This window comes from Bubalus kerabau, chromosome 15 (assembly GCF_029407905.1).
Source record: "Bubalus kerabau isolate K-KA32 ecotype Philippines breed swamp buffalo chromosome 15, PCC_UOA_SB_1v2, whole genome shotgun sequence".
Lineage (NCBI taxonomy): Eukaryota > Metazoa > Chordata > Mammalia > Artiodactyla > Bovidae > Bubalus > Bubalus kerabau.
In genome coordinates, this window is record NC_073638.1 from 54,845,636 (window position 1) to 54,870,990 (window position 25,355).

Here is a 25,355-nt window from a genome sequence, read left to right on the forward strand (position 1 = left end):
GGAACTCTGCATTCAGATGGGTATATCTTTCCTTTTCTCCTTCGCCTTTCACTTCTCCTTTCTCAGCTATTTGTAAGGCCTCCTCAGACAACCATTTTGCCTTTTTGCATTTCTTTTTCTTGGAGATGGTCTTGATCATTGCCTTCTGTACAATGTCACGAACCTCTGTCCATAATTCTTCAGGCACTCTATCAGATCTAATCCCTTGAATCTATTTGTCATTTCCACTGTATAATCATAAGGGATTTGATTTGACCTTGATTTAGGTCATACCAGAATGGTCTAGTGGTTTTCCCTCCTTTCTTCAATTTAAGTCTGAATTTGGCAATAAGGAGTTCATGATCTGAGCCACAGAAGCTTCCAGTCTTGTTTTTGCTGACTGTATAGAGCATCTCCATCTTTGGTTGCAAAGAATATAATCAATCTAATTTCGGTGTTGACCATCTGGTGATGTCCATGTGTAGAGTCATCTTTTGTGTTGTTGGAAGAGGGTGTTTGCTATGATGAGTGCGTTCTCTTGGCAAAACTCTGTTAGCCTTTGCCCTGCTTCATTCTGTACTCCAAGGCCAAATCTGCCTGTTACTCCAGGTATTTCTTGACTTCCTACTTTTGCATTCCAGTCCCCTATAGTGAAAAGGACATCTTTTGGGGGTGTTAGTTCTAGGTCTTGTAGGTCTTCATAAGAACCATTTAATTTCAGCTTCTTCAGCATTACTCGTCAGGGCATAGGCTTGGAACACTGTGATACTGAATGGTTTGCCTTGGAAACGAAGAGAGATCATTCTGTCATTTTTGAGATGGCATCCAAGTACTGCATGTCGGACTCTTTTGTTGACTATGATGGCTACTACATTTCTTGTAAAGGATTCCTGCCCACAGTAGTAGATATAATGGTCATCTGAGTTAAATTCACCCATTCCAGTCCATTTTAGTTCGCTGATTCCTAAAATGTCAATGCTCACTCTTGCCATCTCCTGTTTGACCACTTCCAATTTGCCTTTATTCATGGACCTAACATTCCAGGTTCCTAGGCAATATTGTTCTTTACAGCATCAGACTTTAATTCCATTGCCAGTCACATCCACAACTGGGTGTTATTTTTGCTTTGGCTCCATCTCTATCCTTTGTGGAGTTATTTCTCCACTGATCTCCAGTAACATATTGGGCACCTACCTACCTGTGGAGTTCATCTTTCAGTGTCATATCTTTTTGCCTTTTCATACTGTTCATGGGGTTCTGAAAGGTTGTTGTTGAATCACGCAAATACACCGGGATTCTTGGCCCCCGGAGGAGAAGAATTCAATCCGGAGCCAGAGACGAGGCTTGATCGCTCAGAGCTTTTGTGTAATAACGTTTTATTAAAGTATAAAGGAGATAGAGAAAGCTTCTGACATAGGCATCAGAAGGGGGCAGAAAGAGTACCCCCCTTGTTAGTCTTCAGCTGGATGTTATATAGTCACTAGCAGTCTGTTAATGAAAGAAAGGAATGTCTTAAAATTTAGAATGGCACCAAATGGTTTATCTTGGGCCATAAAATAATTAACTTGAATCTTAAAGAAGGGCAGACCACCATACAAATAGTTTCATTTACATAGATTAGGGGAACAATATCTGAGTATAACATACTGGTTTGTCAAGTAGGTTTTGGGCCCAGAGGCGGAACCGACTTGGAGACAGAGTTTGGGGTAAAGGCGTAGTACATTAGCATAGCTTAAGACAAACATTTCCATAAGAAAAAGGCATTGGTTATCTCTAGGCTCAAGAATAGCTAACTTCAGGAGAAACCAGGGGTCATTATGGCAACACAGTATTTTAAGAGAAACCTCTCTTTAAATTTGTATAGAGAAGGAAAAAAATATTGCTAGTTTGTTTCCTCCTGCCGCTTAAGAGAGATAAAAATGTCTGACACTTGCAGGCTATTTCCTCCATTTGGAGACCCCTGGCCTTCCTGCCTGTTACCCTCTCAGTTCTCAAAGCAATAATACTGAAGTGATTTGCCATTCCCTTTTCCAGTGGATCACATTTTGTCAGAAGTCTCCACCATGACCCATCCGTCTTGGTGGCCCTACATGGCATGGCTCATAGTTTAAATGAGTTACACAAGGCTGTGGTCCATGTGATCAGATTGGTTTGTTTTCCCTGGGGGTAGACAGCTTAAATAGGAAGTGAAAATCAAAAATCAGAAAGGAAAGGATCATTTATACCACCATTTACACAAAATAAACTTATGCATGACAGAAGCAGCAAAGACAAAACTTAAAGACACAATCTGGGAAAAGATATTCACTAAGTATCCTGGAAACTACAGTTTCCTATGAGGAATACAAGGTGAGAAGGTGTAGATTTATGACTAACATGTTAGGAAGGGCACATAACCCCCAGGTTACACTGTCTAGGAAGTAATCCCTAAGAAAAGTACGGCATTTACCTGTGTGATGGAAAAAACACAGACCAAGTTCCAGACTTAGAGGCTGCCTACCTAGTTTCAGCCACCTCTGGTCTCTATCTCAAATGTGAAGCTGCTAATCTCAATCTGATGGTAGTGTCTCTCAGCTCCAAAATGCACACACACAACACAGACTAATGCTTCTCATCTACATTCAGTTCAGTTCAGTTCAGTCACTCAGTCATGTCTGACTCTTTGCGACCCCATGAATCGCAGCACGCCAGGCCTCCCTGTCCATCACCATCTCCCGGAGTTCACTCAGACTCACGTCCATAGAGTCGGTGATGCCATCCAGGCATCTCATCCTCTGTCATCCCCTTCTCCTCCTGCCCCCAATCCCTCCCAGCATCAGAGTCTTTTCCAATGAGTCAACTCTTCACATGAGGTGGCCAAAGTACTGGAGCTTCAGCTTTAGCATCATTCCTTCCAAAGAACACTCAGGGCTGATCTCCTTCAGAATGGACTGGTTGGATCTCCTTGCAGTCCAAGGGCCTCTCAAGAGTCTTCTCCAACACCACAGTTCAAAAGCATCAATTCTTCGGTGCTCAGTTTTCCTCACAGTCCAACTCTCACATCCATACATGACCACTGGAAAGAGCATAGCCTGGACTAGACGGACCTTTGTTGGCAAAGTAATGTCTCTGCTTTTCAGTATGCTATCTAGGTTGGTCATAACTTTCCTTCCAAGGAGTAAGCATCTTTTAATTTCATGGCTGCAGTCACCATCTGCAGTGATTTTGGAGCCCAAAAAAATAAAGTCTGACACTGTTTCCCCATCTATTTCCCATGAAGTGACGGGACCAGATGCCATGATCTTCGTTTTCTGAATGTTGAGCTTTAAGCCAACTTTTTCACTCTCCTCTTTCACTTTCATCTGCATACATTTGCTTTTTTTCCATCCCTCTGGGCTATCACACTTTTGCCCCCCTTCTTTGCCTGACTCATACAAAAAGCTTCCCTGTATATCCTCCTCCTTTGGTTGACCTTTATCTGTGCTACCATCTTACCCCACCTCTTAATGGAGGCACTGTGCCACACTGTATTACAATGGCCTGCTTACCTATGTTTCCCACTCCTCGCACCCCAACCTCAGACTGGGAGCCTCGCACGGCCAGGCCTGGGTCCTAACCACATCTTTATCACCCACACCTCATACAAGATCTGGACCACTGAAGAGGCTCAACTGAGTGCTTACTGAATCAAACAGAACCATGAGCACAATGCTATGGAGTTCTGTATTCTGTCTGCAAAGAAAGGAGGAGGATCAGGAAAGGTTTCACAGAGCAGGTGACATTAGAGCTGGGTCTTGAAACACAAGTTATTAAAAGATAAACATGAAGCTACAGAGGCATCTGACTGGATTGCTTCACAGAGATGAAGAAACTGCATGTAATGTTTCCATGCTGCTGCTACTGCTGCTAAGTTGCTTCAGTCGTGTCTGTCTCTGTGCAACCCCATAGACGGCAGCCCACCAGGCTTCCCTGTCCCTGGGATTCTCCAGGCAAGAACCCTGGAGTGGGTTGCCATTTCCTTCTCCAATGCATGAAAGTGAAAAGTGAAAGTGAAAGTGAAGTCGTGTTGGACTCTAGCAACCCCATGGACTGCAGCCTATCAGGCTCCTCCATCCATGGGATTTTCCAGGCAAAAGTACTGGAGTGGGAATGTTTCCATAGTAAGTACTTAATTTGTTCAATGATTTGGACATTTACATGAGGAATTTCAAGGGCTTCCCTTGAGCTCAGTTGGTAAGAATCTGCCTAAAAAGCAGGAGTCCTGGGTTCAATCCTTAGATTAGGAAGATCCCCTGGAGAAGGAAATGGCAACCTATTCCAGTATTCTTGCCTGGAGAATTCCATGGACAGAGGAGCCTGGCAGGCTACAGTCCATGGGGTCACAAGAGTCAATCACGACTTAGCAACTAAACCACCACGAGGAATTTCTAGGGATTAAAGAAAAATAAAAAATGATGCAATGTAGTAGCTCATAGTGTACTGGGTCCTGTTATATGGTAACTCGGAACAGGTCTTTTCTGATCCCCTAGTATCTCTTAGTACAGCTGCAAGTAAGGTTGGTGCTCAATAAATATTGTGTAAAAAATTTAATAAAAATATACAATATTATTACATCCTAAAACTGTAAATGCAGAGAGGCAAAGGTGATATAGGCTGGGACCTGGGACCCTTTACTAGAGTGCTAGTACCTGGACAAACACCTCTTTGTACAGCAAAAAAAATATTAATACAAATAAAGTAGAAGGGACTAAAAATAACTGCATGCATGCACAGGTAGGGCAAATTATGAACAATAACACACAAAAAGGCCAAAATCCAACTGTCTCTTCTGAGGTGCCAGGAGCAAGAGTAGGATACTGTGCATGATCCCTGCACACAGCACCACAAAGGGTGTGGGCAGACCACAGTAAGCCACTCCCCCACCTCACCCATTTGGCTCCCTACCCGCACCCCATTTAAGGGACCAGCTCACTCGCCACCCCCACCCCTGTTTCTTGCTTTGCTCTCTGCTGCTGCAAGAGGAAAGTGAAAGTCGCTCAGTCGTGTCCGACTGTTTGCGACCCCCATGGACTACACAGTCCGTGGAATTCTCCAGGCCAGAATACTGGAGTGGGTAGCCTTTCCCTTCTCCAGGGGATATTCCCGACCCAGGAATCGAACAGGGGTCTCCTGCAACGCAGGCGGATTCTTTACCAACTGAGCTATCAGGGAAGCCTGCTGCAAGTGGAGTCCCAATAAAATCTTGCCCGAATTCCTTGCCTGGCCTCTTATCAATTTCTATTGATTAGAGTCCAAGGACCCCAGGTGGTAACAAAGGGAGCATGGCACGGGTTTGATGACACAAACACCTGGCTGCTAAACTAGGTTCTGATACATGCTATCTGGCCTTGGTTAATTTCCTTAGTTTCCTCATCTAACTGTTCCGTCAGGGGACTAAATGAGGATGGATACATAGGCACTTAAGACTGAAGACAGCGCCTGGTAGGCAACAGGCACTCAGTGACTGTGAATTCTCTGTATCACGAAAATAAGATGACAGTCACCAGAAAACCAGTAAGTGCAGTAACAAGGCTAAAAAAGGATAAGGACGAGCTCCTATGCCATCCTTGGGAAACACTACATGTGGAGCGGCGGAGACTCTAACCCCTCACGCAAACTAAGTTTCCAGCCGCACCTGCCTCCGGCGTCGCTTCCGCCTCCGAGATGTCCGCGGGGGCGACGCCCCGGTCGGGCGGGATGCGCGCCTCCGAGCCTCCCGGGAATCTCGGAGCCGCTCCACCGTGGCGCCTGCCACTACCTTCTCCACCCCTTAGTAACCGCGACGCGGCGGCCGGCCGAGAAGGCGGCAACCGATGGCTGGAGCTTCTAATTACTACAAGTCCCGGCAAGCCTCGCGGCCACTTCCGCTAGCAACCTCGCGTCAGCCCTCCCCAACTACGGATCCCGATGGACTCCGCGCAGTACGTCACGCCGTCAGTTTCAGCCAATCGGCTTCGGACAAGTTTAGGAGGGGAGGGAAACGCAGAGACAAGCAAGATGGCGGCGGCGGCTTCTCAGGGAGGGAGAGCAGGTGGTGGCGGAGGCAGTAGTGGGGCTGGCGGTGGCTCCGGCTGCGGGACAGGCAGTAGCCGTAGCGGTTTACTGGACAAGGTGAGAAGTCGATTTTGGGGGACAGTCGAGGCCTGGGGAGCGCCAGGGAGGCAGCGAGTCCTTCCCATCTCGCCCCCCTTTTCTTCTGCGGCTTCTCAGAGGGAGTTCTCGTTGGCCCACCGTGGGAACCTTAACTTGCGCTTGTAGCCAGCTCCCTACATATCTCAAACCTGGGCTCTCTCCTCTTGAGGACTTTTTCCTTCTGGAAAGTGTTCCTCCTAAATGCTGGGCACTACAGCTTCTTAAGATAGTTTGATTATTCCCACATTTCAGAGCGGCCATCGCTTTTCCTCGGTGGTGCTGGGGGGCCACTGTTTCATCTGTTTATTTCACGGACAGGGAAGATTGAATCTGGACTAAATGGAAGCAACTCTTCGAAGTTAGTAGTCTCCAAACTCCCCACCACGACCGCCACACTTGCATGCTGCTACCGATTCCAGAGTGCTCTTGGGGTTTTCCTTCCTGAAGTTTCTAGGCGTTTTATCCCGATACCCGAATACTGAACTTCGAGTACCGACTTCTCCTACGGCCTAACTGGAAGTCTTTAAGATTTATCTTTTTTTCTTCTTCTTCTCCTTCTACCCGCCCCCCCCCCCCCCCCCCCCCCCCCCCCCCCGTCCCCCGCACCTCTTCCCCCTCCTTCTCGCCTGCTACCAGGCCAGGTGAATGTGTCCTGGATGAATAGGATGCATAAGCTTGCTACCTGTTCACGGTGACCTCTTTTCCCCTCTCTCCATCCAGTTGTTTTTTTTTTTTTTTTCCTTTTTAAAATGCGGACCTAGGAACAGGGACTTTTTTTTTCTTTTTTGGAACAGGGACTTAAAAAGGAAAATTCTCCTGAGTTGGGCTTTCTTGCACTTTACGTAGCATTTTGAAAGAAACAATTGCGTGGAGATCTGAGTCCTAGTACTGCTTCTGCCTCTAGTTGTGTGACCTTGAAATGTGCTTGTTCTCCCTGTGTCTTATTTCCTTATCTGTAAAATGAATGTATCCTAAGGTTTCTTCCAGTTCTCTCATTGTAGGGTCCTGGGTCAGTTTGATGAGAAATGATAAACTTGGGGTTTTTAACATAGTCAGGATTGTTAACTTTTAATTGAAAACAGCTTTCAGACTTCTGTGTGTTTAACACCTGCTGAGTGCTTAAGAAATGAGTAGGTGATCATATTGAGGGGTTCCTATCCAGATCTTTTTGTTTCTCTTTTTGGGTGTCATTGGTTTTGAATTACATGGGCTTCCCTGGTGGCTCAGAAGGTAAAGAATCTGCGTGCAATGCGGGAGACCTGGGTTTGATCCCTGGGTCGGGAAGATCCCCTGGAGGAGGGCACGGCAACCCCCTCCAGTATTCTTGCCTGGAGAATCGCATGGACAGAGGAGCCTGGCGGGCTACAGTCCATGGGGTCGCAAAAGTTGGACACGAGTTAGCGACTAAGTACAGCACCCTTTTAGGGCTTCTCAGGTGGCACAGTGGTAAAGAATCCTCTTGCCAGTGCAGGAGACACAAGAGGCTCAGGTTCCTGGGTCGGGAAGGTCCTGTGGAGTAGGAAATACTATTCCAGTATTCTTTGCCTGGGAAATCCCATAGATAGATGGGGTTTCCTGCTAAATCCCATAGGCAGGCTACAATCCATGGGGTCACGAAGAGTCAGACGTAACTGAGCACACATACATACATACACGCTTAACCTTTAAGAGATAGGAACATGTTTTGTCCTGTTCCTGTCCAGCAGTTGGGATGGGAAATATGAAAAGCTATATGAAAGTATTGGGGATTGATGGTCACTGGGAATTGTTTTCCTGTTGGGTGAGCACCTCATGGTCTGTGTTCATTCTGTTCCATTGAGTGCTCTTGCTTTTTCCTCCACTTCAAGCAGATATTAAGCATGGACAGTCTGCTAAGGCAGTGATTACTGAAAAGTAACATATGAAGATTAGCAAGTCATTTAATGTCACTGTTTTCCTTTCTTCACCTGAAATATTAGAGTTTGGGGGAGAATCAAAGGAGATGATGCGCATGAATGACCTCTGTAACTTGAGTATCTAATTCAGACATATAATGGCAGAGGAAAAAAATCAAAAATCCTGCTGTCAGAAAATACTCCGTATAGCAGAGTATAAGTCCAAAATACTGAACATAAAAGAATTTGGCATTCACTTGTGCACTTCTTACGAAGTTAAAGTGAGAGAGAGAATGATCCCTGAGATCCATTTGAAAAGGGGTGGGAGCCCTGGTGGAGCTGGGACCTTTCTTTGAGAGACAGATGGCATACCAGGTAAAAATGTCCTTGAACAAAGGTGTGTGGTTGGCGCCTGTTGTTTCTCAGGTACTCTGTTGACCGACTGGAATCAGATAGAGAAGGGCATGGATTGCCTGAAGTAGGAGTAGGGAGCCTGCTGAAGGTTTTTGAGTCTAATTAAGTGGTTTTAGAAGAATCATTCAGATAGTTGGGAGTGGTAGAATTTAAAAGTCTTCCTATAGGCCTCATACCATACTGCTGTATGGGGTTTAATACAAAAAGAAAGACATGTTTGAATTCTAGTGCAGCATGTTGAAAACTATATGGTGTTGGATAAGTTATGTGGTATTACTGAACTTAAATTTCCTTATGTAAACAATGTGGATGCCCATACATAATTGTGGCTTACTGTGAATATTGTCATATAATAAATTGGTATATGGTCTTTGTGAAGGGCTATAAAAACAGAATGACAAGGTGAGGAGAACCCTAACTTGCTAGCAGAGATAGATGAAAGGCTTCACAAAAGAGAACGTTGGCAGAATTAAGCAAGAAGTGAGGGGCCGAGGAGAGAGAAAATAAATCAGGAGCTGTTCAGGTGTTTTTACTTGGAAAACTTGATTTCAGCCTTACATTGAGTTGTTCTTCCTCTGAAGTCTTTAACATTTATTGCACATGGGAATTTAGCTGTCAGTTAATATGACATATTGATTTGTATCCTGCCCCCAATTAGTATGTCAGTTTCCCATGAGAGGTTCTTTGTGGTGATCAACATAGAGTAAGTACTTGAAGCATTGAATTTAGCAAAGAGAAAACATCATATCTGCCACCCCAGTCTTCAGAAACTGCCTTAGAGGATGGTGCTTCTAACTGTCTGAAAACCAGGAAGAGAACATGGAGAAAATGAGGGGCTGTTACTTTACATTTCTTTAATTCAATTTGGGGGGGGGGGTTATTTTATTTCTTGCAGCTGTGGTTTTATTTGCCAAAGAAATGTAATAAAGAGATGCAAATGTGCTTCTAGTTTTCCCTAAACAGATGTGAGTTTCTGCTCCTTTGAAACTGACTTGGAGAACAAAGCAATTCTAGCTTCCTGATCTTAAAAATAGATATGCAAATATAACCTTCCAGCTTCCATCACAGAATAACTTAGATCATTATGATAACTTATTTTGTTCTATGTAGCAGGCTATAAAAAAAATTTTGTTTACTTAATCTGCTTTGGCTGTTAAAATTGACATGTGGTATTAAAGCACCAGGGCTTCCATGGTAGCTCAGACAGTAAAGAATCTGGCTGCACTGTGGGAGACCTGGGTTTGATCCCTGGGTCGGGAAGATCCCCTGGAGGAGGAAATGGCAACACACTCCAGTATTGGCTGGAAAATCCCATGCACAGAGGAGCCTGGTGGGCTACAGTCCACAGGGTCACAAAGAGTTGGACTTGACTGAGTGACTGACACTACTACACTATTAAAGCATGCTTTTCAGAACTGTATCCAAATTTTAATCTCATAGCCAGATTGCTGTCTCCTGGCTGGATTTTTTGGCTATTAAAATTGATGTGTGGTATTAAAATATGCTTTTTAGAAGCTGTACCCAGCCCTTTTAACTTTGTATGTGGATTTCTGTCTCCTGGCTGAACTGTCAACCTGATAGAGCAGAATTTTTATATCTTTGTAGTTGAGAATATAGGTTCTGGTGCCAGGCTGGCTGGCTGGCTTTGAATTCTTGCTCTGCCACTTATCAGAAATGTGTTCTTGGGCAAAATAATAAATCTCTTTGTATCTCAGTTTTCTCATCTGTAAAGTGGGGATAATAATAGTTTTTACCTTAAAAAGTGGTTTCTGGTACATAGTAAACATTGAACGAAACAGATAGCTGCCACTAACTAGCTAGTTTCTCTGGCCTTCCCTTCTTAGATAATATTTTTTGTAACGTGTTATGAAGACTATTTGCATCAGACCCTCTTGGGGCTTTAGTTAAAAATACAAACTTCTGGACCTCATCCCAGAACTGAATCAGGTTCTCTAGGGGTGGGGCCTGGACAGCTGCATGGTTTCACACATAGCTGTTTATTTATTTTTTTCTTTTACATTTTAACAGTTACATCCAGGTTGAGAATGTCTGTCTTAGATGACTTTTTAAATCCCTACTGATTCAGACATTTTAAGATTTTTTTTTTCTTGTTTGGTTTTCAACTATTCTGTTTAATCAGTAGTGATTTCTCTAAAGTGTTTGTATTGAAGAGACCTTGAAGTTCATCTGTTCCAGCCTCCTCATTTTAGAGACATAGATACAGACATTGATACAGTTGGAGAGGGGAAGATGAAGCAATTTATCCAAGACCACACAATCAGTTACAGTTCCAGAATCTGGCTGCCCAGCTCTTAATCCAGTACTCTTACCTTACTTAGCACATTGCCTTTCATACTGGAGCAGACCATGTTCTAGCTAATGTAGTAGTGGAAAGAGCATCTGATGTGAAGTTGGAGGACCTAGGCTGAAACCATGGCTTTGTCACCCACCAGCCATGCATCCTTAGGTCATATATACTCTTCTGCTCTCTTCAGTGGGATCTTTGCTTGCCAAACTTGCACAGGGTAGTATGCCTGTACCCTAACCAAGCTCTGACAGAGCGAACAGTTTTATGGCACTACTGTGATGCCTGTGTTTGTGTTTAAAGAAATAAGATGCAGACTTTTAATTGCATTTTGCAAACCAAACTTTAAAAACATGTCAAAACTCATTATTTTTGATTCATCAAAAAAGTTTTTCATATCAAAGGACATTATCAAGAAAGTGGAAGGACAGTCCACAGCATGAGAGAAGATGTTTGCAAGTCGTATATCTGATAAGGGTCTAGGATCTAGACTATATAAAGTGTCTTATAACTTGATAATAAAAAAGACAAACCAATTTTGAAAAGAATAAAGGATGTGAATTGACGTTTCTTCAAACAATATACATTAATACAAATGGTCAGTAAGCACATGAAAAGATCTCAACACCATTAATTACTAAATGCAAATCAAAACTGCAATGAGAAGCCACTAGGATGGCTATAATAAAAATAACCATTTTTGGTGAGGATATGGAAATATTGGGAGCCTCCTGCATTTCTGATGGAAATGTAAAATGATGAAAAAGTTATAACTCAGCATGTTCCACTCCTAGTTATGAACTCAAGAGAATTGAAAATGTGTCTACACAAAAACTTCGATCATAGCAGCATTATTCACAATAGCTAGGAGGTGGAAGCAAGCCATAAAAGTGTGGTATTTCCATGCGGTGAAGTATTACCTGGCCATAAAAAGGAATGAGACACTGACACAGGACACAATACAGATGAACCTTGAAAATACACTAAGTGAGAAAAGCTAATCACAAAAGGCCACATATTATATGATTCCATAAATGATAAATGTCTGGAATAGGCAGATTCATGCAAGCAGAAAGTAGTGGTTGCCAAGGCTGGGAGTGGGGTCATGGTAATTGGAATAACTTGTTTATGGTTATGGGGTTTCTTTTGGGGATGATGACAGTGTTTGGGAATTAGATATTGATGGTTGTATAATGTGAATAGAATGAAAACCATTGCACATTTTTATATGATGAGTTTTCTGATACATGAATTAGATCTGTTTTTAAAACTCATTCATTTTACAGCGTTCATGGAGTAATCTTTAAAGCATCAAGTTATTTTTTTTTTAACTACTTATCACTGAATAACACAGTGGTATCATAGATGTTACTAACCTCTCACAGCCCAGCTCCCTGTTTTAGGCCTGCACCGTTTCTCTGCTCTGACTTCCATCTTGTCAGATCTCAATAGTGGTTTTTGTTATTACCTGATCTTGAGTATATGACTCATTGATCACTTCTTTCTTGAAATATTTTCTTTGTGTGGCTTTTAGAACACCACTTGCCCTGGTTTTCCTCCTCCATTTATCTGTCTTTATGGTTGTTAGTTTTTTCTTCCTGACCTGTAAGTACTGGCAAGCCCCTGGGCCTGTCTGTGTACACATCCCAAGGAGATACACATTGTCCTGGCTTAAATACTGTCTGTAAGTTAATGACTTCCACATTTATGTTTTCAATATAGACCTCTGCTCTGAGCCCCAGATTTATATGTCTCAGTGCCTACTTGCCATAGCTGGAGCCAGTCTAATTACCTCCGCTTACTTAGCTCCACTTACTTAACCTCCACTTATTTACCTCCACTTACTTACTTCCACTTACTCTGGTGTTGCCACTAATGTTCATGCTCATAATTAACGTGGTAATTTCTAACCTGCAACTTAACTCCAGTGATAACGATAGATAGTAATAAGCCACTATTAAGAAGTAATTTTCTTTGCAGTATTTCTTGGCCATTTTTATTAAAAAGGAAAAAAAAAAGATGGAAATTGAAGATTATGTTACCAGGAGCTATAATATCTCTTTTTGAGATATCTTGGTATTTCTGAATTGTACTCTAAATTAGATGATAGTAAGAGGCTTCAGCTGGAGAAGGCAATGGCACCCCACTACAGTACTCTTGCCTGGCAAATCCCATGGACAAGGGAGCCTGGTGGGCTGAAGTTTATGGGGTCGCTAAGAGTCGGACATGACTGAGCAACTTCCCTTTCACTTTTCACTTTCATGCATTGGAGAAGGAAATGGCAACCCACTCCAGTGTTCTTGCCTGGAGAATCCCAGGGACGGGGGAGCATGATGGGCTGCCGTCCATGGGGTCGCAAAGAGTCGGACAGGACTGAAGTGACTTAGCAGCAGCAGCAGCAAGAGGCTTCAGTAATACGTGAACCGTGAACTTCCAGATGTTCAAGCTGGTTTTAGAAAAGGCAGAGGAACCAGAGATCAAATTGCCAACATCTGCTGGATCATTGAAAAAACAGGAGAGTTCCAGAAAAACATCTTCTTTATTGACTATGCCAAAGCCTTTGACTGTGTGGATCACAATAAAGTGTGGAAAATTCTTCAAGAGATGGGAATACCAGACCACCTGACCTGCCTCTTGAGAAACCTATATGCAGGTCAGGAAGCAACAGTTAGAACGACATGGAACAACAAACTGGTTCCAAATAGGAAAAGGAGTACGTCAAGGCTGTATATTGTCACCCTGCTTATTTAACTTATATGTAGAATACATTGTGAGAAATGCTGGGCTGGAAGAAGCACAAGCTGGAATCAAGATTGCCGGGAGAAATATCAATAACCTCAGATATGCAGATGGTACCACTCTTATGGCAGAAAGTAAAGAGGAACTAAAAAGCCTCTTGAAAATGAAAGAGGAGAGGGAAAAAGTTGGCTTAAAGCTCATTCAGGAAATGAAGATCATGGCATCTGGTCCCATCACTTCATGGGAAATAGATGTGGAAATAGTGTCAGACTTTATTTTTTGGGGCTCCAAAATCACTGCAGATGGTGATTGCAGCCATGAAATTAAAAGACACTTACTCCTTGGAAGGAAAGTTACGACCAACCTAGACAGCATACTGAAAAGCAGAGACATTACTTTGCCAACAAAGGTCCATCTAGTCAAGGCTATGGTTTTTCCAGTAGTCATGTATGGATGTGAGAGTTGGACTGTGAAGAAAGCTGGGCGCTGAAGAATTGATGCTTTTGAACTGTGGTGTTGGAGAAGACTCTTGAGAGGGATCCAACCAGTCCATCCTAAAGGAGATCAGTCCTGGGTGTTCATTGGAAGAACTGATGCTGAAGCTGAAACTCCAGTACTTTGGCCACCTCATGCAAAGATTTGACTCATTGGAAAAGACCCTGATGCTGGGAGGGATTGAGGGCAGGAGGAGAAGGGGACAACAGAGGATGAGATAGCTGGATGACATCACCAACTCGATGGACGTGAGTTTGAGTGAACTCCGGGAGTTGCTGATGGACAGGGAGGCCTGGCATGATGCAATTCATGGGGTCGCAAAGAGTCGGACACGACTGAGCGACTGAACTGAACTGAAGCTTCCTCAAGACAAACATCATTTGCTGCCCAAATTGAACTTTTTTTTTCTTATTTTGAACTTGCTGCTTTGTGATCATTTCGCAAATGTGTACATGTGAGAGGTAGGGGTGTGTTGTTTTCAACTCAAATAGTATCTCAGCTTCTGAGTCTGCCATAAGTTTTCATAATCTTATTATGGTTTAGAAAATTAAGAAATCACTAATAACTGTGGAGCTTAAACATCTCAAACTCAGCATATGCAAATGGGTGTTTCTCATCTTTCCTGCTCAGTTCCTTCTCTTGGAAAACAACATGACTGCTTAGTTATCTAAGCCCAAATTCTAGTTGAGTGGTCACCTCTGTCTTTTCTCTTTCACATTTTTTGTACCTAGTCTGATAGTAAGTCCTGACAGTTGTACCTCATAAATATTCCCTTTTCATCCCCCTGCTGCTGCTCTAATTCAAGTCCTGCATCTAAATCGGGCCCTGTCGGATGAGTTGATCTCCAGTGTTACTACCCTCCAGACCTTTTGCTAATGGCCTCTAAAAATGACTTTTTAAAAAAACACAAATTGGTTGTGTTGTTCACCTGCTTAAAATATTCTCCATTGCTTGTTTCAGAATCAAGTCCCTTAACCTAGTGAATAAGGTCATCTTGGATATGCTGCCTCTGTCATGCGCCACATCTACTACTTCTGTCTTTGCAGCCTGCAGCCACCATGTAATTTGAGAGAGGCCAAAGAAGGGAGGAAAAAGGTTTATTAATATTTCTTCAAGCCAATATTAATAAGTTAATACTATTTCTTCGAGTTCCTTTAAAATCAGAGCAGGGCTCTTCTGTTGACACAATTTATCTCTGGTATCCTCATCTCTTCAGTGTGAATTGAGGAATCCTTTGAGTCTTACTGCCCAGTTGTCAGGCTAAGGAACTTTATGAAGACATCCACTGAGATCTTTATCACTGCATAACTTTACTTCTGTTTTCACTGTACTAAAATTTTTTAATTCAAATTTGCAGTCGAGAATCATAACTGAAGTTGAATTTTTGTAATGTTCTCTAAAAGCCATCAAATGCCTAAATTTTGTGAATGGTTCATCATCAAGGTTTGGTATCAGATATGCTGGCTTGATAAAGTGTTTTGTGTTGATAGTGGCAGGGAAGTGATTTCTTTAAGATAGGACTTTTTGAACCATATTTTCAGCCAAATAGCAGTTGGTTTCAAATGGAGGAAAATGAAAAATTCCAAATATTTTATATCGTATAGGTTTTGTTGGCATATTAAGATTAAAATCTTTTTAAGCTTTTTTTTACTTTATTAACTATAATTTATTAGATAAAAATCGAGATACTTTATGTGACTGTCACTTCAGAGATCTGTTTCCTTTTGTTTTTCATGGCTAATAATTCCTTTCCTTGTATTTTGTGGGAAACAGTGTAAAGTAGTGAAAGAGTACAGTTTTGAAATCATGACAGCTTGATTAGGTCCCAGCTTTACTACTTTCTGGCTTTCACCTTGGGCAAATTTCTTAGACCGATAATGTTATCTGTAAAAAGAGGATGCTATTCAGTTTGGGCTGCTCTAATACAAATACCATAAATTTATTTCTCACAGTTTGAGCCTGGGAAGTCTGAGATCCAGTGCCAGCATGGTTGCATCTGCTGACAGCTTTCTTAACTACTTGCAGACAACCTTCTTGTATCCTCACATAGTGGAAAACAATAGAAGCAAACTCTCATGTCTTTTTCTCGAGGCATTAATCCCTTTCGTGAAGCCCCTTATGACCTAATACTTCTCAAAGGTACCACCTCCTAAAACCATCACATTCTGGTTTAGGATTTCAGTATATCAATTTGGATAGCTGGAGAGGGATGGGGATAATGGACGGAGGCTGGAATAGTAAACCAAGCAAAGAGTAACACATGGTATCTAAGAAAAGGGGGATCAGCCCAAGAGGAGGTTAAGGGAACCCTCAGAGAGGTAGTAAAGGGAGACTCCAGGATGACAGTTACACAGTGGGCCTAGAAAGAAATCCACCTAGACTGAAGCAGGTCAGAAGGCTTCCAGATTCTAGGAAGATGAAATTCACAAAATGCTCAATATGATTGCAAATATTGAGAGGAGATTTAAGAACTGGGGAAGAATTTGAGAATATATTGGTGAGAAATACACTATCTGATTAAAAACAGCCATGAAAACAGTAGTAGCTCCAAGGAAAGCAAAAAGCTGTGCAGAAAAGGAACCCTAATCTATTACATGACAATCTGTGAACAGCATTTATGATCATGTTGTAAACTCCAAATAATGATCTAGCAAAAAATTAAGGTATTATGTAATAACAAATCAGTATTGGTCTACTACAACTATATTCAAGAGATGGTGAAGGAGGAGCAGGAAAAGTAAATGTGAAAGTGGTAGGGGATGAATTGGTTAAATCTCATCTTTCATGGTGGGTGGAAAAGTCAGAAGACTTAATGCTGAACACTGAAAATAATAATATAAACTTTTCCCTAAGATATGGAGGTAGATACCCCAAAAATCAGCCTAAGGAATTGAAATTAGTGTGTGTCTGTGGGGAATGGGAAATGGACAATGTCACGAGTGTCTCAAGGGAGGGAAAGCAGGACTGCTAATTCTTTTTTTTTTTTTAATTTTAATAACTTACAGAACTCTTTAAACCATGTGCGTATATGACCTTGGTACAAATATTAGCTTAGTCAACACTGATTGTTGATTGTGCCCAATATACACGTATCTCTAATACATAGGGAATGAGGGGAAGAGGAATTGTGTGCCAGGTTACCACATCTCCTATTTCTCAGTTGGCAATACTGCCTGTGTATCAGAGCTCCCCGGGATCGCCCTGCTCTGTTACTCAGTAGAAGTACCCACAGGGCCATACTCCTGGGTAAGATTTATTACAGCAAATGAATACAAAGCAAAATCAGCAAAGGGCAAAGGTGAGTAGGATGAAGTCCAGAGGAAATCAAGTGCAGGAGTCGAGAGTCCTCTCCCACTAAATTCCCACGGGTTGTGCTTAATTCCTTTAGCAACAATGTGATGTGATGTGTGTGAAGTGTTGTTTGCCAGGGGATCTCACTAGAGACTCAGTGCCCAAGTTTTTTATTAAGGGGCTGATTAAATAGGCACCCTCTCCCTGGTCCGTGCCAAAATTCCAGACTCCTAGAAGAAAAACAGGTATTTAGCATAAACCACGTTGTTTATACAAGCAGTTTAGGCATAGTGAGCTACTTTTTATCACTTGGGTAAAGTTTTAATATCAGTGAAGGAATCCATTTACCAGTCAGCCTCCCACATGCCAGCCAAGAGCCATCCTTTTACACAGGTTTTTCTAAGGATGGCAACCTAAGATCTATGTTTCTTTTCTACACAGAATTTTCTTGTGATTCATCCTGGGAGGTTCAACATAAAAGAAACCAACCTTTGCTTTGTCTTATTTATTAACTACAAAGGAAGATAATTCACTCTTAGGGTTGAGGAAGAGAAGTGAGGGAAAGAAAATGGTTTCTAAAATACCTTAAATAGCTGTGAAGAGTACATGACGAATATCATACATTTTAGTTGATGGACAGTTTTTGAGAATGATGGAAAATGCCCACCCTCCTGCCTCTTTTCCAGATGTGTCTCTGTGCTACAGCAGAGATGCTATTTGCTCTGACATAGTCTAAGATTTTTCATGTACACCAAATGAATGATGCTCCCGTATCTTCAAAAATCAGTTATAAATTTTCTTGGTAATGTAATTGACTGGAAATGTTCTTGTTCCACTTATTGAAGATCCTTCTAGGTACCAGTGGAATTAGAACTGAGGCTATATTAGAACAGATTGTGATGGCTTCTAATGCATTTTATCCCCCCAAATTGCCAAGAAATTATCCTCTGAATTGTAGTGGCAAGTTTCTTCTCTGTAATGCATTGCAAGTAGTGACGTGTGGCTGAGTTTCTATGAGAATATCATTTTTTTGGAATGAGCCGAAAAAGATTTAATGACTTTCATTCATAAATAATTCAAATTCTGTCATGGATTCTGGCTGTACAGGTTTCCTTCTTTTGCTTGCTGTTACCAAAATGGGATTTACTAAAGTAAGTATAAGCAAGCTATTTAGCTAGATAGCCTGTTAATTTCTTCTTGGTTCGATTTGTGTTTTTAAAATTAGGTGTCATGTTTGATTTGTAGGCTGGCAGGCTGTTAGAATCTTATTACAGCATGCTGCCGGTAGTAATTTCTCAAAGAAAATTCTTGTTTTTATGAGACACAAAGGGGAGAAGCCTTGATTTGAGTTTTAATCACTTGAAGTATGACTGTTTTAGCTCATGCATTTTCTCCCAACAGACTTCACAGTAGTTTTTCTTTTCTGTTTAATAGCATGTAGAATTACAAAATTAAGTTTGATGAATTATATTTCTGTGTTCCTTTAAAATCTCATGTTTTACAGATATTTATTCCATCTCTTTATTTCTCGTCCGCAGTATCTCTGAACTTGTGCTCAATCAGAGAGTTAATATTAAGATTTCTTCTCTGTCCTTCAGTAAAATCTATACTAAAGCCAAATGAATTTTGGATTGTCTGCTGGTTTGTAATTTTTATTACATATATTTGTTCACTTGATCTGAAAAAATTGAGTTGGGCATATAATCTATAAAAAAGGCAGGTTTATCAGATTATTTCTGTACCCTGTTTCACTTAACCTACATTCACATAATCACTTGATTTGAGAAAAAAAAAATTTATAGAATCTCTTCACATGATTAACAGTGAAAGAGGTACACATTGAAAAGTCTCATTCCCACCCATGTCCCTTAGCCTTTTCGGGATATCTGGGTGTACCATAGTTTGTTTAACCAGTCTGGTGTAAGTGAGCACTTGAGTTATATTTTTACAGTTGCAAATGTGCTGCAGTGAATAACCTTGTATATTATTTAATGTCTATGCATATAAGGAAAAATTCCCACAAGTGAGAAGTTGAATCCAAGATGCTAAGTTATCTTCTGTAGGTGTTACACCTTTTTGAACTTCTACCAGCAGTGTGTGTGAGAGAATCATTTGCCTTTAATTAGCACAGTATTTGGGAACCTTTATAAACCTATACCGGAGAAGGCAATGGCACCCCAGTCCAGTACTCTTGCCTGGAAAATCCCATGGACGGAGGAGCCTGATAGGCTGCAGTCCATGGGGTTGCTGAGAGTCAGACACGACTGAGCGACTTCACTTTCACTTTTCACTTTCATGCATTGGAGAAGGAAATGGCAACCCACTCCAGTGCTCTTGCCTGGAGAATCCCAGGGACAGAGGAGCCTGGTGGGCTGCCGTCTATGGGGTCGCACAGAGTCAGACACGACTGAAATGACTTAGCAGCAGCAGCAGCAGCATAAACCTATACAGATGAGGGAAATTGAAGCAGGCTTTGTCCAAAGTCACATACCTCACTGGTGATAGGACTCAATTTTTAATTCAAAATGTTCTTTCCAAAAGACAACACTGAATCTGCTGTTTTCTTACTTAAGACGTGCAGGTAAAATGTAAAATGTCGGGAGACAAAAATGTATTAAAGAAGACCATTCTTTTGTTAGTGTCTGGATGGATATTGTCTTGAGTTTTGTAGTTGCAGAGTGGTAGGATGAACAAATGCAATTCCTTTCTATTCCCATATTTGGGTAAAATGGGGATGGGATATTTGAGTTCCCACTACAGTCTCTACAACCCGTGTCAGTGTTCTACCCTTGTAGATTTGACTTTTCAGCGTGGAGACTGGCAACATCATATGATTACCAGCTGATTCTAGTGACCTAGTTTCCTTCAAATTCATTTTCAAGTGTTTTGTTGTTTAGCTGTCCAACATCAGGAGAGAGAATAAATGTTATGTATACTTGAGGATGCTCTTAAGGAAGTAGTTCACTTTACTTTTAGTAAGATGCCATGTCTTTTAATGCACAACTTGTCAATTTGTTTTACAGTGGAAGATTGACGATAAGCCTGTAAAAATTGACAAATGGGATGGATCAGCTGTGAAAAATTCTTTGGATGATTCTGCCAAAAAGGTACTTTCTTGGGGGCAGAGGTGAGGGGGAGTGTCTTTTAGTTCGTGTACAACTGATGGCACATCTCTTGCAAGATTTTTTCTTTCTGTGCGTTGGAATGACTTTAGTTTTCAGTATTAGGAATTGAGACAGAAAGCATTTTCTGAACCTTGCTGTATATATAGGGGAGCATGTGTTAAAATATAATTATTACTTACCTCAAATTTCTCTTCAAGTTCTTTAATTTTTGGATTCCAGAAAACTAGTAATCTGTTGTTTTTGAGATTAATTGCCTAGAGGCAAGAGGGTTGAGGGAATATAGGACGGGCATGCATGATTGATTATGTCTCTATTTTAAAAGGGAAAAGAAAATTTTAGCTTCAGTCTAAAGAAGAAGATAAGGATTTAAAAAAATGTGTCAGAAGTTGATGAGCTTTTTCTCTGTGATTTTTGTAAACACATTTAGTCTTTTTTTTTTTTTTGCTCTGAGTGGCAAAATCCTGATTGCAGAGAACTACTTGGTCATTTAAATGATTATCATAACTTTCATCATGGAAATTAAGAAGAAAAGCAGGTACAAGGAGGGAAGTAGTCCTACTAGCTTGGTTCCTTGTTCTTCTCACTAGGTACTTCTGGAAAAGTACAAGTATGTGGAGAATTTTGGTCTAATTGATGGTCGCCTCATCATCTGTACCATCTCCTGTTTCTTCGCCATCGTGGCTTTGATTTGGGATTATATGCATCCCTTCCCAGAGTCCAAACCTGTTCTGGCCTTGTGTGTTATATCATATCCTTTAAGCTCAGGTTTGTTTTCTACTGACAGTTTTTTTTTAAGTCTCTACTGATATTCTTCTCTGCTTCCTACAAAAAAAAAAACAGACTTTCACTTTGGGGCCTGCTGATGTTAGGATTTAACATTATGAAATGTGAGCATCTGTAAATTTGTTATAATTATTGATATTTTAGATTCAATATGTTATTTTATTTTTAATTCTGTCAGTTACTAATGTAGAGGTTATAATCTAAGTGTGAGCACCTAGTAGCAAAACACACAGCCAGGCTTCCCTGACCTTCATTATCTCCTGGAGTTTGTTCAGACTAATGTCAGTTGAGTTGGTGATGCCATCCAGCCATCTCATCCTCTGTGTACAAACTGATCTCAAATCATAGTCCCAGAATTTGCACCTTGACTCTTTTCAGCATCACACAAACCAACCTATTAGGAACTTTTTCACAATTAAGGCAGTTCAAAAGAATATGCCATGGGTTCTAGAGACAGTTCCCAAAGGAGTTCCAAAGAGGTTTGAACAATGACAGCAACCTTATTATAATTATATGGCCTCCCAAGAAACTGCCTTGATGGAATTTCTTTTGTTTGGTTATACTTGTTTAAAACAAAACAGGATCTTGCCATTTTTATAATCATACCATTTTTATACATAATAGTAATGAGTACCATTATTAATGTCTTCTGTGTGCTATACTCTAAAATGTATATATCAGATCAGATCAGTCGCTCAGTCATGTCCGACTCTTTGCGACCCCATGAATCGCAGCACGCCAGGCCTCCCTGTCCATCACCAACTCCCGGAGTTCACCCAGACTCATGTCCATCGAGTCAGTGATGCCATCCAGCCATCTCATCCTCTGTCGTCCCCTTCTCTTGCCCCCAATCTCGCCCAGCACCAGAGTCTTTTCCAGTGAGTCAACTCTTCACATGAGGTGGCCAAAGTACTGGAGTTTCAGCATCAGCTTCGTTTCTTCCAAAGAAATCCTAGGGCTGATCTCGTTCAGAATGGACTGGTTGAATCTCCTTGCAGTCCAAGGGACTCTCAAGAGTCTTCTCCAACACCACAGTTCAAAAGCATCAATTCTTCTGTGCTCAGCTTTCTTCACAGTCCAATTCTCACATCCATACATGACCACTGGAAAAACCATAGCCTTGACTAGACGGACCTTTGCTGGCAAAGTAATGTCTCTGCTTTTGAATATGCTATCTAGGTTGGTCATAACTTTCCTTCCAAGGAGTAAGCATCTTTTAATTTCATGGCTGCAGTCACCATCTGCAGTGATTCCAAAATGTATATATAGCATCACTAAATCTAATGACAATTCTAAAAAGTCTGTTTAATTGCTATTTTAGAGGTAACAGTGTTAAGCCTTGGAGTAAGGAGTAATTTGTCGAGGTTACATTGGTTAAGAACTAGAATTCAAATTTAGGACTCCTTTACTCCAAAGCTCATTCACTTTGCACTATTTAAATGACATATGTACACAGAGTTCTTATGCCAGTTTCTGGCACACAGGAACCCAAATATGGTAGCTAGTACTGTCAAAAACTTGAGTTTAATAATAAGCCTACGTGTATGTACGAAGTAATTGTTCTTACAGTAAGCTAAACTATTGTGATCGCCCAGCTAGCTTACTTAGTAGAGCATGAGACTCTTTAGTAAACTGCTTTAAAGTTAGTTTCTCTTTCTTTTAATCACCCTTGAAATTGGTTATGTGGTCAAGTCCACTGTGGTTATTTGTTTTTTATTGTATGGAGAAATGAACACAAGTCTTGACAAACCGGGTAATAGAGGATCTTCTTATATATGTTGTCCTCGAACAGGAGAGAGAGAGCTGGTTTATGCCCTCTACCTTTTTCCTTTCTAAATTAAAATTTCAGTGTTTTTACAGCAAGACAAAACTGTGTTCTTTAGAACTATTATGGAAGTTTTTGTAGCCCTTGCTTGTCAGTTTGTGTTATTTCTCTTTTGTGTGTATGTTGTGTATTTTCCCCTTAACTTTATCTGCACCTATTTTGTGATGATGGGGATCCTGACCATTTATACTTCGTATAAGGAGAAGAGCATTTTTCTCGTGGCTCACAGGAAAGATCCTACAGGCATGGATCCTGATGATATCTGGCAACTCTCGTCCAGTCTCAAAAGGTATGACTATCCTCACAGATTCCTAAATCCTGAGGTTGGGTTTTTTCTGGGTGTTTAGTCATTATCAACAGACTATTATATGTCTACTCTTTGCAGATCAGAGTGCTAGTCATATAAAGTGAAGAAAGGATTATGAATGGACTAGAAGATTTTTCCTGTTGCACTTCTGAGATTGTATTATCACAGAAGTGCTCTGAGGATAAATTGTGAGAGAAAGTAACTTTGGTGGGAGAATGAAGAACAATTCTGTTTCCTTGTGGCCAATAAATGGAGCCAATTAGAGGGCAGAACTGTAAACTATATATAAAACTATAAAGGCCAGAGGTATGAAGTCAGCTGTCTTTGAAGAACCACCTTAGCTTCTATGTCTTCTGTGATCCTGACTGCAGTCTGTGCAATCAGAAATCTCTGAAGCAATGCACTGAGCAACTCAGAGAAGCACAATTCAGTCTGTTTCTGACTAGTGATAGGTGTAACTTTGTGCAGCTGACACCTCAGGTCTTCTAAGTATCCAGAACTGGGTTCAAATTCCAGCTCACCTCTAGCTGTGTGACTTTTGGTATATTGGGTAAACTAGTTGAGCCTTAGTAGGGTAAAAATGACTTGTAGGGTTGTTGTGAGGTTGCCAGCTGGTATACATAGTTGACTTTTGAACAACAGGAATTTGAACTGCATGGGTCCACTTATATATGGAGTTTTTTCCTTTCAGTAGTAAATACTGAAGTACTGCATGATCTATTATTGGTTGAATCCACAGATTTGGAACTGTGGATACAGAGGAACCATCTATATAGAGGAGTAACTATAAGTTATATGTGGATTTTCGACTGCACAGAGGGTCAGCAACCTTAACACTGCCCCCTTATTGTTCAGCTTTACACCAAGCATTATGAAAGCAAGTATCTATTGAGCATTTACTACGTACTGAGTATTGTGCCAACCGCGTTGTCTCATTTAAACCTTAGAATAACCCATTTTAAAGATAAGAACACAGGCTCAAAGGGTTTAATTAATTTTTCCATGGTTATAGAGCCCAGAAGTGAATTTAGCCCATGCTTGAACTCATGCTCTCAGTCACCATCCTGAAAACACATGGTAGTGTTCCTAGTACATAGTAGGCTCTCCAGTTACTCACATATATGAAGGTAAGTTAGCATCAATGCCATACAGCCTCTCATTACCAGCCTGTGGAGATGCCTGTGAGGAGGAGCTGGGCTTCATTCTAATGTTGCACCAGAGTTCTTATCTTCTGGCAGGACTCATAGCTGCCATTTTGGTCTCAGCTGTCATAAATCTATACTCTGTATCAGAGCACTAAAGCAGAATTGCAGAATTCTAGACCCAAGCAACATCCTAATTTCATTATATACATTCTGACTTAAATATTTTTTTAACAGCCTTATTGAAATACGGTTTCCACACCATAAAGTAGTTCAGTGGTTTCTTACGTTTTTAAGAATGTTTGCAATCATCACCACAGTCAACTTTAAAACATTTTTATTCTTGCCAAAAGAAACTCTGTACCCTATATATAACAGTCCTTTCCCTGTCCCCTCATTCTCCTAAACCTTAAGTAACCACTAATCTGCTCTCTGTCTCTATATATGTCCCTCTTTTGGATATTTCATACAGATGGAATCACACAATATGTGATCTTTTGTAACTGGCTTCTTTCACTTGGCATAATATTTTCAAGGTTCAAACATGTTATCAATATTTTATTCCTTTTTGTGCCAAATAATATTCCATTGCACGGATATACTACATTTTTCTTAATCCACTTACTAGTTGAGGGCCATTTGAGTTGTTTCCACCTTATGGCTGTTAAGAATAATGCTGCTATAGACATTTATGTATAAGTTTTTGTGTGGACAAACATTTTAATTTCTCATATACCTACGAGAAGAATTGCTGTGTTGTATGGTAACTCTTTGCTTGAGGAACTGCCAGACTCTTTTCCAAAACAGCTGCACCATTTTACAGTCCCGCTAGCAGTATATGAGTGTTCTGATTTTTTTTTTTTTCACATTCACTGCTGACTTTTACCAACTGCCACATTGTTGGTGCCTTTGGAGAGGAAATATGC

The 25,355-nt window shown here is 41.0% G+C and overlaps 2 protein-coding genes across 4 annotated transcripts in view; one reads left to right on the forward strand and one right to left on the reverse strand.

The window, feature by feature from the left end:
• XRRA1 (X-ray radiation resistance associated 1) overlaps nucleotides 1-5,880 on the reverse strand; it is a 66,120-nt gene extending 60,240 nt beyond the window's left edge. Inside the window, exon 1 of one of the 2 annotated variants that reach the window (XM_055549088.1) lies at nucleotides 5,633-5,880. The gene's annotated coding sequence lies outside the window, so the exon portion shown is untranslated. The remainder of the gene's footprint in view (nucleotides 1-5,632) is intronic. The other variant, XM_055549087.1, reaches the window with a different exon arrangement.
• Nucleotides 1-25,355, forward strand: part of SPCS2 (signal peptidase complex subunit 2) — a 34,494-nt gene that overhangs the window by 4,884 nt on the left and 4,255 nt on the right. Inside the window, exons 2-5 of one of the 2 annotated variants that reach the window (XM_055549092.1) lie at nucleotides 5,988-6,108; nucleotides 20,271-20,354; nucleotides 20,960-21,119; nucleotides 23,134-23,269. In XM_055549092.1, the coding sequence (XP_055405067.1) occupies nucleotides 5,995-6,108; nucleotides 20,271-20,354; nucleotides 20,960-21,119; nucleotides 23,134-23,269 (494 nt within the window). In that variant the 5' untranslated portion in view covers nucleotides 5,988-5,994. Of the gene's footprint in view, nucleotides 1-5,889; nucleotides 6,109-20,270; nucleotides 20,355-20,959; nucleotides 21,120-23,133; nucleotides 23,270-25,355 lie in introns of those variants that run through there. The other variant, XM_055549091.1, reaches the window with a different exon arrangement.